The 17,901-nt window shown below is 46.9% G+C and overlaps 1 protein-coding gene across 1 annotated transcript; it reads left to right on the top strand.

The window, feature by feature from the left end:
* Positions 1-2,783: 2,783 nt before the first annotated feature.
* LOC144500857 (uncharacterized) lies at positions 2,784-17,552 on the top strand. The gene is made up of 4 exons (XM_078224332.1): positions 2,784-3,079; positions 11,916-14,224; positions 16,269-16,418; positions 17,336-17,552. Exons 1-3 carry the CDS (start codon positions 3,025-3,027, stop codon positions 16,392-16,394), a joined length of 2,490 nt encoding a protein of 829 aa, XP_078080458.1. The 5' UTR covers positions 2,784-3,024; the 3' UTR covers positions 16,395-16,418; positions 17,336-17,552.
* The last annotated feature ends 349 nt before the right edge of the window (positions 17,553-17,901 follow it).

Here is a 17,901-nt window from a genome sequence, read left to right as displayed (position 1 = left end):
CCTAAACTAATCCCAATTGCCCGCATTTGGCCCATATCCCTCTATCCCATCGTACCCATGTAACTATCAAAATGCTTTTTAAAAGATAAAATTGTACCCGCCTCTACTACTACCTCTGGCAGCTTGTTCCAGACACTCACCACCCTCTGTGTGAAAAAATTGCCCCTCTGGACACTTTTGTATATCTCTCCCCTCCCACCTTAAACCTATGCCCTCTAGTTTTAGACTCCCCCACCTTTGGGAAAAGATATTGACTATCTACCTTGTCTATGCCCCTCATTATTTTATAGACCTCTATAAGGTCACCCCTCAGCCTCCTACGCTTCAGAGAAAAAAGTCCCAGTCTATAGAGCCTCTCCTTATAACTCAATCCATCAAGTCCTGGTAGCATCCTAGTAAATCTTTTCTGCACTCTTTCTAGTTTAATAATATCCTTTCTATAATAGGGTGACCAGAATTGCACACAGTATTCCAAGTGTGGCCTTACCAATGTCTTGTACAACTTCAACAAGACGTCCCAACTCCTGTATTCAATTCCCTCAGTGCCATTCCCCCACCTTCTCCTTGTAACCGTGCACGTTCTTCCTTTCCAGATTCAATTACCTTTTGAATGCCTCGATTTAACCTGCCGCCACCACACTCTCAGGCAGTGCATTTCCAGTCCTTAATCACTCACTGCGTGGAAAGGTATCTCCTCATCTCTCCATTGCTTCTTTTGCAAATTACCAAAAAAACGGTCAAGTTGCATCCCTGGAGCTGTTGTATCCAAAGCTGGGCCCCAATCTTATCAAGTGGATGATTGTAGAAGGAAGGATCATCTGGAAACACGTAGACCATTTAGAAGAGCGAGAGTTGCCCCAGCAGCCAGTACCAGCATCGGCAGCGATATTGCCATCTGGGAATGTTATCGAAGAGCCAAGCACTGAACTACCTGGTCGTCCTGTGGCAGGCACAACCAATGTCTCCAGAAAAAACAGATAGAACTGAACTACCAGTGCCTGAAGAAGCACTTGTCATTGTGGTTTCGATTGACAGCAATCCTGTGGGAGTGCTCTAGCCAGAGGAGTTACATCACTCCACGAGGATTTGGAAACGCCCTGAAAGACTGAATTTATAATTGACTAGATTCATGTTTAATTATCTTGGACTGTGTGAACTGAGCATTGACATTTGAATAAAAGGACTTAGGAGGGGGAGGGATGTGGTGATTGTCCCTTTAAAGATCCAGCTGCAGAGAAAGGCTTGTTATGCCTCTTTAAGGGAACAGGTCAGGTGACCCTGGGTGTGAGGTAATCTGTCCGGGAACCGCTCTGAGAGGGCAGTTGTAGTTTGGAGTGTGGAGCGAGTAAGACTGCTATAATTACCTGTGTTCTCTGATGACTGGGTTCCTGAGGCTACTCCTCAGTAGTAGAGAATTTAACTAGGGTCACATGACATGGGGAACAATCAGGGAGGAAGATGGCGGATCACCTGGTGAGCCTGGGTTTCTGTTCCAGAACTTTCTCAGGAGCTGACAACACCCGTAAAGCTGCAAAGGCACTGTATAACCTTTAATTGTAAATAAACATGTTGCTGTTCTTCCCTTACCTGCGGAACACAAATTATTACACGGACGATACCCATTTGTTACAAAATTTACTAAAGACTTTGTTTGCCTTTCTTAAAATCCTTTGCCCTTTCTATTTTGTTGATCTAAATTTAACTTTTTTTTCCACATGGCTGTCTTAGCTGATAAAACAGCATTGAGTGGTTCCTCAATAGCATGACGACAAAGCACTGATTTTGCATTATTGATTATCATCCTGGGGAAGAGTACAGACAGTAATAGCGAGACAGAAAACCAAACAAACCGAGGGGTAGCTGAACAAAAGGAGGAAAAGAAAACAGAGAAAGCAAAAAAAGAGAGCAAAGAAATGAAAAAGAGCAAGTGGGGCAGAGACAAAGTGACTTTTTCAGGGTAACTATTGGTGTGATGGAATCAGAATCCTGAGCGTCATAGTGGCACAATGGTTAGCACTGCTGCCTCACAGTGTCAGGGACCCAGGTTCAATTCCTGGCTTGGGTCAACGTCTGTGCGGAGTCTGCACATTCTCCCCGGCGTGAGTTTACTCCGGGTGTGCAGATTTCCATCCACAGTCCAAAAACCGTGCTGGTTGCATTGGCCATGCTAAAATTCTCCCTCAGTGTACCTGAACAGGTGACGGAGTGTCTCGACAAGAGGATTTTCACAGTAACTTCATTCTCACACTAACACAGTTCCTCACCTGATAAAGGAGCAGCACTCTGAAAGCTCGTGATTCCAAATAAACCTGTTGGACTTTAAGCTGGTGTTGTGAGACTTCTTACTGTGCCCACCCCAGTCCAATGCCGGCATCTCCACGTCATTACATTGTTAATGTAAGCCTACTTGTGATACTAATAAATACATTTCAAACTGAGTTTGTGATTATCCAGAGGAAGTTAGCACTTCTGGGGCAATTGCCTTGGAAACCTTACCTGGGAACCTAATAAGGGGATGCCCCACTGCATCTTTGGGGTACACCCCCTCAATCCAGGGATGGGGGGCTCAGGAGTGAAGGCCCACCTAGTTGTATCAAAATCCAGGAACTCCCTCCCTAACGTCACGGGGGGTGTACCTACACCACATGGACTGCAAGGCAACGATTTATCATCCATAATCTCAAGAGAGATTATTAGTGACGATCAATAAATGCTGACCCTGCCAGCAACGCCCACATCCCATTAAAAGAAAACTCCACCTCCAAAAGCTTTCATTTGGCCGCATGACCGTCAAACAATTAACTAATTGTTAATAGGAGAATTTAGCCTTAGGCGAATCGATCTCATTCTATCCAAGAGTACCGATCACAGCCCTGTGTTTGTCTATATATATATATTTGTATTTAGGGGACCGTTCTGTAAACGGATATAGGGCGGCGCCAGAATTTATTTCAATTCGATTGCATTAAGTGTGGGTGGATTTCCGCGTTGTACTTTCAAACTCATCTCCCCGTATACAGCAACATGGCGTGGAACATCAACTTCCCTGTGATTGTTATGATGTGTCTCATCATAAATGGTAAGTTGTTGAATGTAAAACTCGAATTGTTGGTGGGGGTGAAGGTGTCAGACTAGCTGTTGCCATTTCACTGGGAAATTGACTTCAGGAGCAGGTGCACAGATCCTATAAGAACGAGTCCAGCTTCCAGAGTCCCACTGCTATCCCAGGGAATTGGGAATTATTACTCCAGTGCTGTATTGTAAATAATTTATTTAAATGTCCAAAGATAGGAAGTTCTGTTTTCACTTACGAGTAAAGTGAAGTAATTTCTCCTTCTGAGTGAGAGGCGGGAGAAATGGCAATAGTTTCAATGTAACTTTTATTTGGATGTAGATTATGAATTTCTGTTAATTGGGGCCAATTTACTGTGGTCCGACCTCAATCTTGGACACATGGAAAGTTTGCTGGAGCGCTGTGAAACCCATTCCCATGTAACCAACCATGGGTTCAATCAGCGCCTTCACTTTCGTTTTTACTGACTTCCTTGTTTGGGAGGAGAAGAGGATTTTTGTTAATGTTTATGATGTCCGCCTATTTTGCGGCGTATTACGCCCTCCCGGCCCTCCCGGCCAGGGACAGGGAAAATCCCCAATCTAATTCTGAGCCTCACGGAACTTGTGGGGAGTGGGATTTTGGACTGGAACGAATTAAATTCGTGCCTGAGTTCAATACTTTGATCTCAATGCCTCTGCCCATTAAAAAAAACGGTTCCCGCCCTTGAATCAGGAGTTTCCGGAATGTACAAGTTCAGGGGTTCTCTTTATAGAAACACACAATTATTTGGGCGCAGAATGAGGCCATTTGGCCCATCGTGTTTGCACCAGCTCTCCAAAAGCGCATCATGGCTTAGTGCCTTTCTCCTGCACCCATGGCTGACTCTTAAATGGCCTCACAAGCCACTCGGTTCAAGGGCAATTAGGGATGACCTATGCATATGTACACTCAGATCCTTCTGCTCCTGCACTTAAAAATGTTACCCCTTATTTTGTATTGTCCCTCCACATTCTTCCTCCCAAAATGGGTCACCTCACAGATAGTGTACTTCATCTGCCACCTGTCAGCCCACTCCACCAACTTGTCTATGTCCTTTTGAAGTTCTACACTGTCCTCCTCACACTTTACAATACTTCCAAGCTTTGTCGTCCGTAAATGTTGAAATTGTCCCCAACACAACAAGATCTAGATCATTAAAATATATCAGGAAAAGCAAAGGTCACAGTACAGACCCCTGGGGAACACCACTACAAAACCCTCCTCCAGCCTGAAAATTATCCATCGACCATGACTCTATGCTTCCTATTATTCAGCCAATTTTGTATCCATATTGTTACTGTCTCTTTCATTCCAGGAGCTATAACTTTTCTCACAAGTATGTTGTGTGGCACTGTATTGAATGCAAAGAACAATACAGCACAGGAACAGGCCCTTCGGCCTCCAAGCCCGTGCCGCTCCCTGGTAGTGTGGCGACCAGAACTGGACGCAGTATTCCAAATGCGGCCGAACGAACGTTCTATACATCTGCAACATCAGACCCCAACTTTTATACTCTATGCCCCGTCCTACAAAGGCAAGCATGCCATATGCCTTCTTCACCACCTTCTCCACCTATGACATCACCTTCAAGGATCTGTGGACTTGCACACCCAGGTCCCTCTGCGTATCTACGCCCTTTATGGTTCTGCCATTTATCGTATAGCTCCTCCCTACATTATTTCTACCAAAATGCATCACTTCGCATTTATCAGGATTGAACTCCATCTGCCATTTCTTTGCCCAAATTTCCAGCCTATCTATATCCTTCTGTAGCTTCTGACAATGCTCCTCACTATCTGCAAGTCCTGCCAATTTTGTGTCGTCCGCAAACTTACTGATCACCCCAGTTACACCTTCTTCCAGATCGTTTATATAAATCACAAACAACAGAGGTCCCAATACAGAGCCCTGCGGAACACCACTAGTCACAGGCCTCCAGCCGGAAAAAGACCCTTCCACTACCACCCTCTGTCTTCTGTGACCAAGCCAGTTCTCCACCCATCTAGCCACCTCCCACTTTATCCCATGAGATCCAACCTTTTTCACCAGCCTACCATGAGGGACTTTGTCAAACGCTTTACTAAAGTCCATATAGACGACATCCACGGCCCTTCCCTCGTCAACCATTCTGGTCACTTCTTCAAAAAACTCCACCAGGTTAGTGAGGCATGACCTCCCTCTCACAAAACCATGCTGACTATCGTTAATGAGTTTATTCCTTTCTAAATGCGCATACATCCTATCTCTAAGAATCTTCTCCAACAACTTCCCCACCACGGACGTCAAGCTCACCGGCCTATAATTACCTGGGTTATCCTTCCTACCCTTCTTAAATAACGGGACCACATTAGCTATCCTCCAATCCTCTGGGACCTCACCTGCGTCCAGTGACGAGAGGCCCGGCGATTTCATCTCTCGTCTCCCTGAGCAGCCTTGGATAGATTCCATCAGGCCCTGGGGATTTGTCAGTCTTTATATTCTCTAACAAACCTAACACTTCCTCCCTTGTAATGGAGATTTTCCCCAACGGTTCAACACTCCCCTCCGAGACACTCCCAGTCAACACATCCCTCTCCTTTGTGAATACCGACGCAAAGTATTCATTTAGGATCTCCCCTACTTCTTTGGGCTCCAAGCATAATTCCCCACTTTTGTCCCTGAGAGGTCCGATTTTTTTCCCTGACAACCCTTTTGTTCCTAACGTATGAATAAAATGCCTTGGGATTCTCCTTAATCCTATCTGCCAAGGACATTTCGTGACCCCTTTTTGCCCTTCTAATTCCCCGTAAGAGTTCTTTCCTACTTTCTTTGTACTCCTCCAGAGCTCCCTCTGTTTTTAGCTGCCTGGACCTAACATACGCCTCTCTTTTCTTTTTGACCAGTCCCTCAATTTCCCTGGTTATCCACGGTTCTCGAATCCTACCCTTCCTATCCTTTTTTACAGGCACATGCCTGTCCTGCAGCCCTGACAACTGTTCCTTAAAAGACTCCCACATGCCAGATGTGGATTTACCCTCAAACAGCCTCTCCCAATCAAGAGCTGCCAATTTCTGCATAATCCCACTAAAGTTAGCCTTCCCCCAATTCAACACCTTACCCTTGTGACACCACTCATCCTTTTCCATCACTATCCTAAAGCTAACAGAATTGTGGTCAGAATTGTGCCTTCTGAAAGTGCATGTCTGCCACATCAACTGCATTACCCTCAATAACCCTTTCTGTTACCACCTCAAAAAAAACCTCCCAAGTTAATTAAACACGATTTCCCCTTTAGAAATCCAAGCTGGCTCTTCCTAATCAACTCACATTTTTCCATCTGACTACTTGATTATATATTGAGATTATTGGGTTTTATAGAATTTTTTTTCTGGTATTCCAATTTTTGAGCATCGTAAATTTATCCTCACCTGAGACCCGGACAGGAAATGCAATTCAGTACATATTTTTCTCGTTAGCTACATTAAAAATGGAAAAAGTTCCCATTACAGGTTTTGTACTGTCCCTGATTTGCGTGAATGATTTAGTTAATTGGAGTTTAAACTTTTCATTTCTATACCTGGCGTCAGAGACTTCATAGACAACTGTTTGGAAGTCCTGGCATATGGATCCACATGGGAGTCGCCTGGAAAGTTTGCATTTTTCATGGGCAATTCTCCTACTGCCCTGGACCCTCCTGTGAATGTTTCTGATGCTCAGTTAGAGTCAGAGACCTTGGATAGTATCGATGTACATACCTGGTTAGTTACCCAGGTAATGTTAGACAGAAAAAACCTTACCATAGGGCAACTCGTGCTGTAAAAAGGACGCATATCTTGTCTTCCCGACTCTACTCTGCCACAGCAGAGTTCCCTAAGGAATGCAGTGTTGTGCATTTCTAAGAAAGCTGGGCTTTAAGGCCTGGCAGAAATGTGAAGTAGCATTGCGTCTGGGTGGGAATTTTCAATAGCAGCAGAAATCCGATGATCGTATCCACTGCTCTGAGGTTCCAGGTTCTTAACTTCCTTTGGCTCCTTATTGTTTATATTAGTTTGCACCCGCCCTCACATTTGGGAGTATTCTAATGAAATTTGTGCCAATCTTGACATCAGTGGAATGGGTGCATTTAAAAGTCCAATATCAAGATTGTGCTCAATAAGGAAAATCTAAACTAACCTTTCAGTATATCACTTTCATTTGTCAAGTACTTATTAACATGTGGGTAAATTTTTGAAGTCTTAGTAAGCCTTGTTTGATTTGATTTTATTTGTCTAAATAAAATTGGCCCTGGCATTAATAATATTTTAGTTATCAAATTTGTTTAAACCCTGACTTATGTGGGTCAGAGCTAGTCTGTATTCTATAAATACTTGTATATTATGTGATGATGCTGTGCCTTTTAAGAAATGTATTCATATCATGTTTCATGTGAGAGTTATGTTTAAAATTCAGCTGTTTTACATGGTGCCGATTTGTCTGGGCACCAGGTAGTCCACATGCTGAGAATGCAGGCTAATGATTGATTTTAGCTGGGGATGTGCTTGTTCTTATCTGAGTTAATGCACTTTTGTTAAGTTGGTTTTACCCCTGGGGTTTCAGAGTAGGGTTTTGATTACGTGGATTGACAGTCATGTGCTTAAGGGGAGGAGCTAAGTTTACAAGGGAAAAGCAGACAGTTACTGCCATGTTCTGAAAGAAGCAATAGATCTCTCTGTCTCTCTCTCAAGGCTGCTGTCTGTGTCCTGCTGGGAGAAACAGGTGTCTCTCTCTCTAGAGATGTTCTGGAGGCTTGAGGACTTCCAGCCCAAATACAAATACGTAAACTGATTTTGAAGAGGAGTTTAAGTCTATAAGAGGAACATTGCCTGAATTGGAACTAATACAAAGAAAAGTACAGCACAGGAACAGGATTTTCAGCCCTCCAAGTCTGCGCTGATCATGGTGCCCTAACTAAACTACAGAAGAAACCTTCTGCCCTTACTCAGTCCTTATCCGTCTATTCCCTCCCTATTCATGTACCCATCCAGATGTCTCTTAAATGTTGCTAATGTGCCTCCTTCCACCACTTCCTTTGGCAGCGCATTCCAGGCACCCACCATTCTCTGTGAAAAACTTACCCCGCACGTTCCCCTTAAACTTTCCCCCTCTCACCTTGAGCCTGTGCACCCTTGTAATTAACATTTCCACCCTGACTAGCCACCATAGAGATAGGTTAGCTGTATCTTGTCATGTTTAAGTATTTCAATTGTTAAAAGTTAAGCTAATTCATTCATTATAGTTAAACTATATTGTTGAATGAAGTTTGTTTTGATTAAAGCTTCCTAGTGTGTCAATAGAATCACACCTTATCCTCACATCAATGCCAAAATAGAAAAACTATTGGGGTCTAGTCAGGCTTCATAATGTACCTTGGGGTTTCTGATCCATACCTTAACAATTACTTGTTGTTTTTATCTTTCCAACTTGAGTTTCCTTCAGTCAATTGCTTTTAACTTTCTATTAGTGGGGCTTGCGAGGTGGCCGGGTATCGCCAATACAAAGACTCACAAAAGCCAGTGTCCCAGTTTAAAGATGTACCTTTATTTGACCAGTGAGTCTCGGGGAGAGATTATCGAAGAGTCCTAGGCCCCTCCAGACATAGAGCAGCCTGACATCTCCAATAAACTCTAATGTTTACAGTTTAGAATAGATCAATTATACAGTTTTCTTATCAAATTCTCCTGCCTTTCATTATCTTGGAATCAATCATCTTCAACACACAAATCATCAGTAACATCTGTCACATACTTTAGCCAATTGCACTTTACCCTCTGACATGATGGGATTTCATTGGTCCGTGGAATCCGGATGCTTCCTCCCCCTTTTGCTGCCTCTATTGCTTCGCAACCCCAGACGCTGAGGTCAAAGTTAATATTCCCAACAGTTTCCTCCACGTCACTGGCCAAATCAGACTATTGCACGTTTTCATGTCTGAGAAGGCATTGTCTTATCTGGATAGTGAATAACTCTATTCATAAGTAGCCCTGAGAACCTTACTGCTAGCAATTCTTGTTGATAAGAACTTGCACATTCTGAAGTTTCATTGTTCTCTAAGAATGCGGTTCCATCTGGATGCCCCTATACCATCGTACCTTGCAGCAATCTGCTTTTGGCTAAAGTGCACAATTACTTTTATAAAATACATTGAATACATTTAAAATATCAAACTGTGTTAAAATCACAATCACTTGTTTTAAATCTCTTACTGCATTCATATGTGTGTAAACTTTCCCTTGTTAGCTTAAGTCTGATTTAACTCCATGCTGTTCGTTCTGTCAGTGTCTTAAATGCCTAATGGCTTAAAATTATCTCGAACCTACCAGGATTTTTTCTTTCCCTATCACCTTCCTAGTGCCAATTCTTTCTAAATATTCATATTTTTGTCTTCCTGACCAAGGGCGGCACGGTAGCACAGTGGTTAGCACTGCTGCTTCACAGCTCCAGGGTCCCGGGTTCGATTCCTGGCTCGGGTCACTGTCTGTGTGGAGTTTGCACATTCTCCTCGTGTTTGCGTGGGTTTCCTCCGGGTGCTCCGGTTTCCTCCCACAGTCCAAAGATGTGCGGGTTAGGTTGATTGGCCAGGTTAAGATTGCCCCTGAGATGCGTGGATTAGCGGGTAAATATGTGGGGGTAGGGCCTGGGTGGGATTGTGGTCGGTGCAGACTCGATGGGCCGAATGGCCTCCTTCTGCACTGTAGGGTTTCTATGATTTCTATGATTTCTATGACCCTTTAGTGTAAAAAGGGGAACTTTGTTACACAATTAAGACCCTCCACATGTTGCTGGCAAGGTTTTGGGAGCAGGAGTATTCTAGATACACTGATAGCTGCCTCCTTTTACTGCTCTTTTAAAGTGGTACTGGGAGTTTAATTACTTTTTTACCTCTGATGTTTAGGAACTCTCTGATAGATTACTGATGCATTGAATCTTGTATGTGGATGGTTAGCACCGTCTCATTTTATGACTTGTTATTCTAACTTGGACCTTCCTTGGGAAAACCAATATTGTTTTACTGATGGCCTGCTCACCAACATAAGCTTATGGCCAAGTCAGAATAGCAGATCAGGTGTCACTGCTGGCATTACTGTATGTTAACCATTTGACAAGGTGTCAAAATACATATGGGTACCCCACTTTCCATGGAGTATTTCAAGCTTCTCTAGTTCCTGCACTGGGGTATATATATCGCAAGTTTGACAGTAAGGAAGCTGCAGCTATAAAAGTTGTGTTTCCATGCAGAGTCAATAACTGGTTTGTAAAAGTAAAGACAAGGTATGAATATTTGGATATTTTTAACTAGTCATCTTTTTGTACAGCTCTGAATGATGCTGCTGTATTATAACAGAGTTTCTTGATTATAAGAACTAGGAGTAGGCCATCTGGCCTCTCGAGCCTGCTCCGCCATTCAATAAGATCATGGCTGATTGTTTTGTGCACTCAGCTCCACTTACCCGCCCGCTCACCATAACCCTTAATTCCTTTACTGTTCAGAAATTTAACTATCCTTGCCTTAAAAACATTCAATGAGGTAGCCTCAACTGCTTCAGGGAATTCCACAGATTCACAACCCTTTGTGTGAAGAGGTTCCTCCTCAAGTCAGTCCTAAACCTGCTCCCCCTTATTTTGAGGCCAAGCCCCCTAGTTCTGCCAGTGGAAACAACTTCCCTGCTTCTATCTTATCTATTCCCTTCATAATCTTATACGTTTCTAAAAGATCTTCCCTCATTCTTCTGAATTCCAATGAGTATCGTCCCAGTCTACTCAGTCTCTCCTCATAAGCCAATCCTCTCAACTCTGGAATCAACCTAGTGACTTTCCTCTGCATCCTCTCCAGTGCCAGTATATTCTTTCTCAAGTAAGGAGACCAAAACTGTACACAGTACTCTAGGTGTGACCTCACCAGCACCTGAGACACCTGCAACATAGCCTCGTTGTTTTTAAATTCCAACCCTCTAGCAATGAAGGACAAAATTCCATTTGCCGCCTTAATTACCCTCTGCACCTGCAAACCAACTTTTTGTGATTCGTGCACAAGGACACCCGGGTCCCTCTGCACAACAGCATGCTGCAATTTTTTATCATTTAAATAATAGTCCATTTTGCTATTATTCCTACCAAAATGGATGACCTCCCTTTTACCAAAATTTACTCCATCTGCCAGACCCGGTACGGTAGCGGCACGGTAGCACAGTGGTTAGCACTGCTGCTTCACAGCTCCAGGGTCCCGGGTTCGATTCCCGGCTCGGGTCACTGTCTGTGTGGAGTTTGCACATTCTCCTCGTGTCTGCGTGGGTTTCCTCCGGGTGCTCCGGTTTCCTCCCACAGTCCAAAGATGTGCAGGTTAGCTTGATTGGCCAGGTTAAAAATTGCCCCTTAGAGTCCTGGGATGCGTAGGTTAGAGGGATTAGCGGGTAAATATGTGGGGATAGGGCCTGGGTGGGATTGTGGTCGGTGCAGACTCGATGGGCCGAATGGCCTCCTTCTGCACTGTAGGGTTTCTATGATTCTATGAGACCCTCGCCCACTCACTTAGACGATCTATATCCCTTTTTTTTCTTAGTCAGCATTTATTCCTCAAACATCATCAGTTAAAATATTGAGTTACTAATCTCATTTTGCTTTCTTGGGGATTTTGGAAGGCATAGTTAAATTGCTATGTTTATCTGCATAACAATAATAGCTATATTTTGCTGAGAATGTTTTGGGACATCGAGTACAGTATGTAATAATGTAACATTTTCACTGTTCTTTTCTGCTCTTTCTGCCTCCATTTGCAATATTGGAAATTTGTGGAACCATCAACTAGATGCATTGGCAGCGTCGAACTCATCAGCAACTGAATCTGCAGCGAAAACCAGACCGGAAACTGGATCCACGACGCTGACCAACGGATCCACGACGCCGACCAACGGATCCACGACGCCGACCAACGGATCCACGACGCCGACCAACGGATCCACGACGCCGACCAACGGATCCACGACGCCGACCAACGGATCCACGACGCCGACCAACGGATCCGGGACGCCGAACAACGGATCCGGGACGCCGACCAACGGATCCGGGAAGCCGCCCCAGCCCGGCGACGGATCCGGGAAGCCGCCCCAGCCCGGCGACGGATCCGGGAAGCCGCCCCAGCCCGGCGACGGATCCGGGAAGCCGCCCCAGCCCGGCGACGGATCCGGGAAGCCGCCCCAGCCCGGCGACGGATCCGGGAAGCCGCCCCAGCCCGGCGACGGATCCGGGAAGCCGCCCCAGCCCGGCGACGGATCCGGGAAGCCGCCCCAGCCCGGCGACGGATCCGGGAAGCCGCCCCAGCCCGGCGACGGATCCGGGAAGCCGCCCCAGCCCGGCGACGGATCCGGGAAGCCGCCCCAGCCCGGCGACGGATCCGGGAAGCCGCCCCAGCCCGGCGACGGATCCGGGAAGCCGCCCCAGCCCGGCGACGGATCCGGGAAGCCGCCCCAGCCCGGCGACGGATCCGGGAAGCCGCCCCAGCCCGGCGACGGATCCGGGAAGCCGCCCCAGCCCGGCGACGGATCCGGGAAGCCGCCCCAGCCCGGCGACGGATCCGGGAAGCCGCCCCAGCCCGGCGACGGATCCGGGAAGCCGCCCCAGCCCGGCGACGGATCCGGGAAGCCGCCCCAGCCCGGCGACGGATCCGGGAAGCCGCCCCAGCCCGGCGACGGATCCGGGAAGCCGCCCCAGCCCGGCGACGGATCCGGGAAGCCGCCCCAGCCCGGCGACGGATCCGGGAAGCCGCCCCAGCCCGGCGACGGATCCGGGAAGCCGCCCCAGCCCGGCGACGGATCCGGGAAGCCGCCCCAGCCCGGCGACGGATCCGGGAAGCCGCCCCAGCCCGGCGACGGATCCGGGAAGCCGCCCCAGCCCGGCGACGGATCCGGGAAGCCGCCCCAGCCCGGCGACGGATCCGGGAAGCCGCCCCAGCCCGGCGACGGATCCGGGAAGCCGCCCCAGCCCGGCGGCGGATCCGGGAAGCCGCCCCAGCCCGGCGGCGGATCCGGGAAGCCGCCCCAGCCCGGCGGCGGATCCGGGAAGCCGCCCCAGCCCGGCGGCGGATCCGGGAAGCCGCCCCAGCCCGGCGGCGGATCCGGGAAGCCGCCCCAGCCCGGCGGCGGATCCGGGAAGCCGCCCCAGCCCGGCGACGGATCCGGGAAGCCGCCCCAGCCCGGCGACGGATCCGGGAAGCCGCCCCAGCCCGGCGACGGATCCGGGAAGCCGCCCCAGCCCGGCGACGGATCCGGGAAGCCGCCCCAGCCCGGCGACGGATCCGGGAAGCCGCCCCAGCCCGGCGACGGATCCGGGAAGCCGCCCCAGCCCGGCGACGGATCCGGGAAGCCGCCCCAGCCCGGCGACGGATCCGGGAAGCCGCCCCAGCCCGGCGACGGATCCGGGAAGCCGCCCCAGCCCGGCGACGGATCCGGGAAGCCGCCCCAGCCCGGCGACGGATCCGGGAAGCCGCCCCAGCCCGGCGACGGATCCGGGAAGCCGCCCCAGCCCGGCGACGGATCCGGGAAGCCGCCCCAGCCCGGCGACGGATCCGGGAAGCCGCCCCAGCCCGGCGACGGATCCGGGAAGCCGCCCCAGCCCGGCGACGGATCCGGGAAGCCGCCCCAGCCCGGCGACGGATCCGGGAAGCCGCCCCAGCCCGGCGACGGATCCGGGAAGCCGCCCCAGCCCGGCGACGGATCCGGGAAGCCGCCCCAGCCCGGCGACGGATCCGGGAAGCCGCCCCAGCCCGGCGACGGATCCGGGAAGCCGCCCCAGCCCGGCGACGGATCCGGGAAGCCGCCCCAGCCCGGCGACGGATCCGGGAAGCCGCCCCAGCCCGGCGACGGATCCGGGAAGCCGCCCCAGCCCGGCGACGGATCCGGGAAGCCGCCCCAGCCCGGCGACGGATCCGGGAAGCCGCCCCAGCCCGGCGACGGATCCGGGCCACCGAACCCACCAAATGACGGAGTTGGAGGGCCAGCCACACCCCCCATCAAGGGAACTGTGCAATCAGAATTATTTGAAAATCACTTCATAATTTACCTACTGACTGGTTCATTGCTTGTGGCGGTCGTGTATATCCTTTACCACAGCAAAAATAAGGTAAGCTTGTCAGCTTTTTGGTTTTTTGGTACTCACTCCAAAGATTTTAGTTTTGGATCTTAAGGATAAAATCAGCATTCGAACCCAAGATTTTCATGCCATAACCCAATTTTCAGAGGAGGAAAAATTGCTCCGTGTTTGTTAATTTAAAAACAAACATTTGGAATCAAATGGTGCAAGTGTGAACTCTTTAAAACAGGCTCTGCAAACCTAATCATGGTCATGTTGAAAGTCACAGTTCCACTGTATGTATATTGTAGAGTGAAGAGCCAAACTCTCAGATTCACCTCCAATGACTTTCAGAATCCCTACAGTACAAAAGGAGGCCATTCGGCCCATCGAGTCTGCACCGATCACCATGCCCTATTCCCGTAACTCCTCCTATTTACCCTGCTAATCCCCTGGCACTAGGGTCAATTTATCATGGCCAATCAACCTAACCTGTACATCTTTGGACTATGGGAGGAAACCGGAGCACCCGGAGGAAACCCACGCAGACACGAGGAGAATGTGCAAACTCTGCACAGACGGTGACCCAAGCCAGGAATTGAACATGGGTCCCTGGCGCTGTGAAGCAGCAGTGCTAACCACTGTGCCGCCCTGTGACCTGTCAGTGTAGATGATCTAAGCTGTGCCAACAATTAGCCTGGTGAAATGCTGCTTATAAAGTCAACCTGCTGGCAGATGATAAAACTTAGGAACTAAAAGTTTTAATGGTAGGAGGGGACACTATTGTGGGCTACACTAATAGTACCACAGATATACATTTTTATGGCTATATGTTGGGCGGATCATTGCCTGCAATCACTACTGTCTTACCGAACCTGTTACAAGTCCAAAATCCTTTTCCAACAAGCTGGTTAGGCAAATAAACATCCTACTTTGCAGCCTTTCAACACTTGAGTTAGAGTCATAGAGATATGCAGCACCAAAACAGACCCTTTGATCTAACTCATCCATGCTGATAAGGTTTCCTAAACTGAACTAGTCCCATTTACCTGGACTTGGCCCATATCACTCTAAACCTTTCCTATCCATGTATCTGCCCAAACGTCTTTTAAATGTTGGAACTGTACCCACCTCTACCACTTCCTCTGGCAGCTCATTCCATATACGCACCATCCTCTGTGTGAAAAGATTGCCCCTCAAGTCTTTTTGAAATCTTTCCCCTCTCATCTTAAACCTCTGGTTTTGGATTCCCCTACCCTGAGAAAAGACCTTGGCTATTGACCTCATCTATACCCGTCATGGTTTTATAAACCTCTACAAGGTCACCCCTCGTTCTCCTACGTTCCATGAACTGTGTAAGTCCTGCCCTGGTTTGTCTTGCCAAAATGCAACACCTTACATTTATCTGAATTAAACTCCATCCGTCATTCCTCAGCCCATTGGTTGTAGTCTTAGATAAACTTAGTTCCAGACAGCCAAGATCTTTGTGTTTGGATGAGGGGCCATCACAATAAAATGAGAGGTTGATGGGATGCATTTTGCATTCATCTTGCACCCACTGACTTTGAATGTTCCTGGTGGAACATGCAGGCAACTCATCTCCATGTCCCATTATAGGTCCATATTTAATCAGGTATTGACTGCAGATTCTACTGCTTACAGTTCAAATGCCAAATGTCACATTGTATGCTGCAGCCATCTTAACATCATTAAAGATTATTTATTAGTTAACTTTTTAAAGCATAGCTTTAAAATCTGTAAAATTTTCATGTGTGTGCTGGGCCATGACAAGAGTATTAAACTGAGTTTTGGGATGGCAACAGAGTCATTTAAAATGCTTGTCATGAAACCAACCATCAGTGAATTCTGGTTTACACCCCACCTAATTTTACTCTGTTGAAGTCCAAGCGTAAAACATTGACAGGATGCCATGTCCACCTGGCGAGAGGTTAAAATTACTCCTTTGATGATTTGAAACTCTCCTTTTAGATCTAAGATGCTAGTTGCATTATGCCACAACAATTATTATTTCAACAATGGCCACAGACTGAGTTTTAAACAGAATTGTCTGTACCACGTATTTGATTCATTCCAGATCACTGCCGTGTGTCAGAAAAATGGGTCCAGAAGAACTAGACGTCCAAATGTATCTGAATATCAGCGGCTTGACCAGAATTTAAGTGAAATAATCATCAGTCTGAAAAAGAGAAATCTCGATTAAGCAAAAGTTTTTTTTTAAAAGGAGGTAAGTGTTTTTCAAATGTTTGTCTTCCATAAAATGACTTTGAGAAGTCCTGGTACCTAATGGCCAGCAACTAATATGCTGAACTGGATGCACTGATTGTGGGTGGCTTTATTCAGTGTTCAAATTAGGCCCTTGGTCCTAGTTTATTTTTCATTTTTGTAATGGAGCATTTATAGAAAACTTACTGCTTGTGTGCAGCTGTTTACTGTAGGTCTTTTTGTGGTTTATTTTTGCTGTGAAACCTATGCACCTTATCTTGAGGAAGCAGTAGAAACAAATGCTTGTACTTGAGGCAAGGTTTAACTAGCCTTGCCAAAATTTCTAATGCAATTTGCAACAGTTTTGACATGTCTACTGAAAACCCATTGTGGTTTTTCTTTCAAACTGTTCACCCAACACTGGAGATTAAGTTAGCGCTGAGGTGTCATTTAAACTGTTTTCAGTGTGACAATACTGCAGCAGCTCTTTGGCAGTTCATTGGTGACACTTGAAGGTTTACGTGAACTTAATGATTGTATCAATGGACTGCCAGCTTTTGTCTCTGCATTTATCTCTTCCCTTCCAACTGGGATTTGTAGGTAAGAGAAAGAACTGTTCACTGGCTGGAAGACTTCCAGTCTTATCAAGTTGCTTAATGAGAACTAGCAACTTTTACACATAACCGCCTTCACTTCCATGCCTGTTAACCAGGTCATCTGCCATTTAAGAGATGGGTTGTGACCATTTCTACTGGCTGACATGAGTAATGTTGATGTGTGGTCCGTACTCAAAAGGTGAGTGTTTTGCACTGATGTTTACAGCCCTGGCCAGGATTCTGAGGCAGGTGGCCAAGCAGGGTCCTCCTGGTGACCAGTTTTTTTTCAATGGAATGGAGTAGAATTAAATCTAACATTTTGCAATGTGTTCTCTTCCTTAAGGTTTACAACACGTCATCGAAAAGCTGAAGCCACAAATGGTTGAAAGACGAGTGAAGAAAAAGGTTGAAGCAGTTAAAATAAAACTTTTCTCTCAATCCAGAATGAGAAGGAGATCCTTTTTGAAGATTTCAGACCATTTGCAGCTTTGTTTATTAGTGGAAGAAATCCTGTTAGCACTGTCCATATCTAATAAAAAAAAGTGCCTGTTAATCCTGTGCTTTTTTAAAAAATCATTTATTTTACTTCAGCATTTGCACAAAACTGCCTCAAATGAAACTTTAATTAAATTGTAATTTGTATGCAGAGTTGATCAACTTTGTGCATGCATTTATAAGATTGAGTGATTCTTTACAATAATTCAGTTCTATTTGCAGACTGTATATTTTTCTAGAATAATTATTAATATGAGCTTGATATCCAAACTACAAGTTTTTTTTAAATAATCAGATCTGGGTACGCTCTGAATCCAAGGCCATAATAAACAATAACAAGTTGTACAAATTTGAATGCTTGATTTTTTTTGTCATTCAAAATTTTCAAGAACCTAACCTAAGCATTGCTTCTGT

The sequence above is a fragment of the Mustelus asterias genome, chromosome 11, assembly GCF_964213995.1.
Source record: "Mustelus asterias chromosome 11, sMusAst1.hap1.1, whole genome shotgun sequence".
Classification (NCBI taxonomy): Eukaryota; Metazoa; Chordata; class Chondrichthyes; order Carcharhiniformes; family Triakidae; genus Mustelus; species Mustelus asterias.
This window is presented reverse-complemented; position numbering and strand designations above follow the sequence as displayed.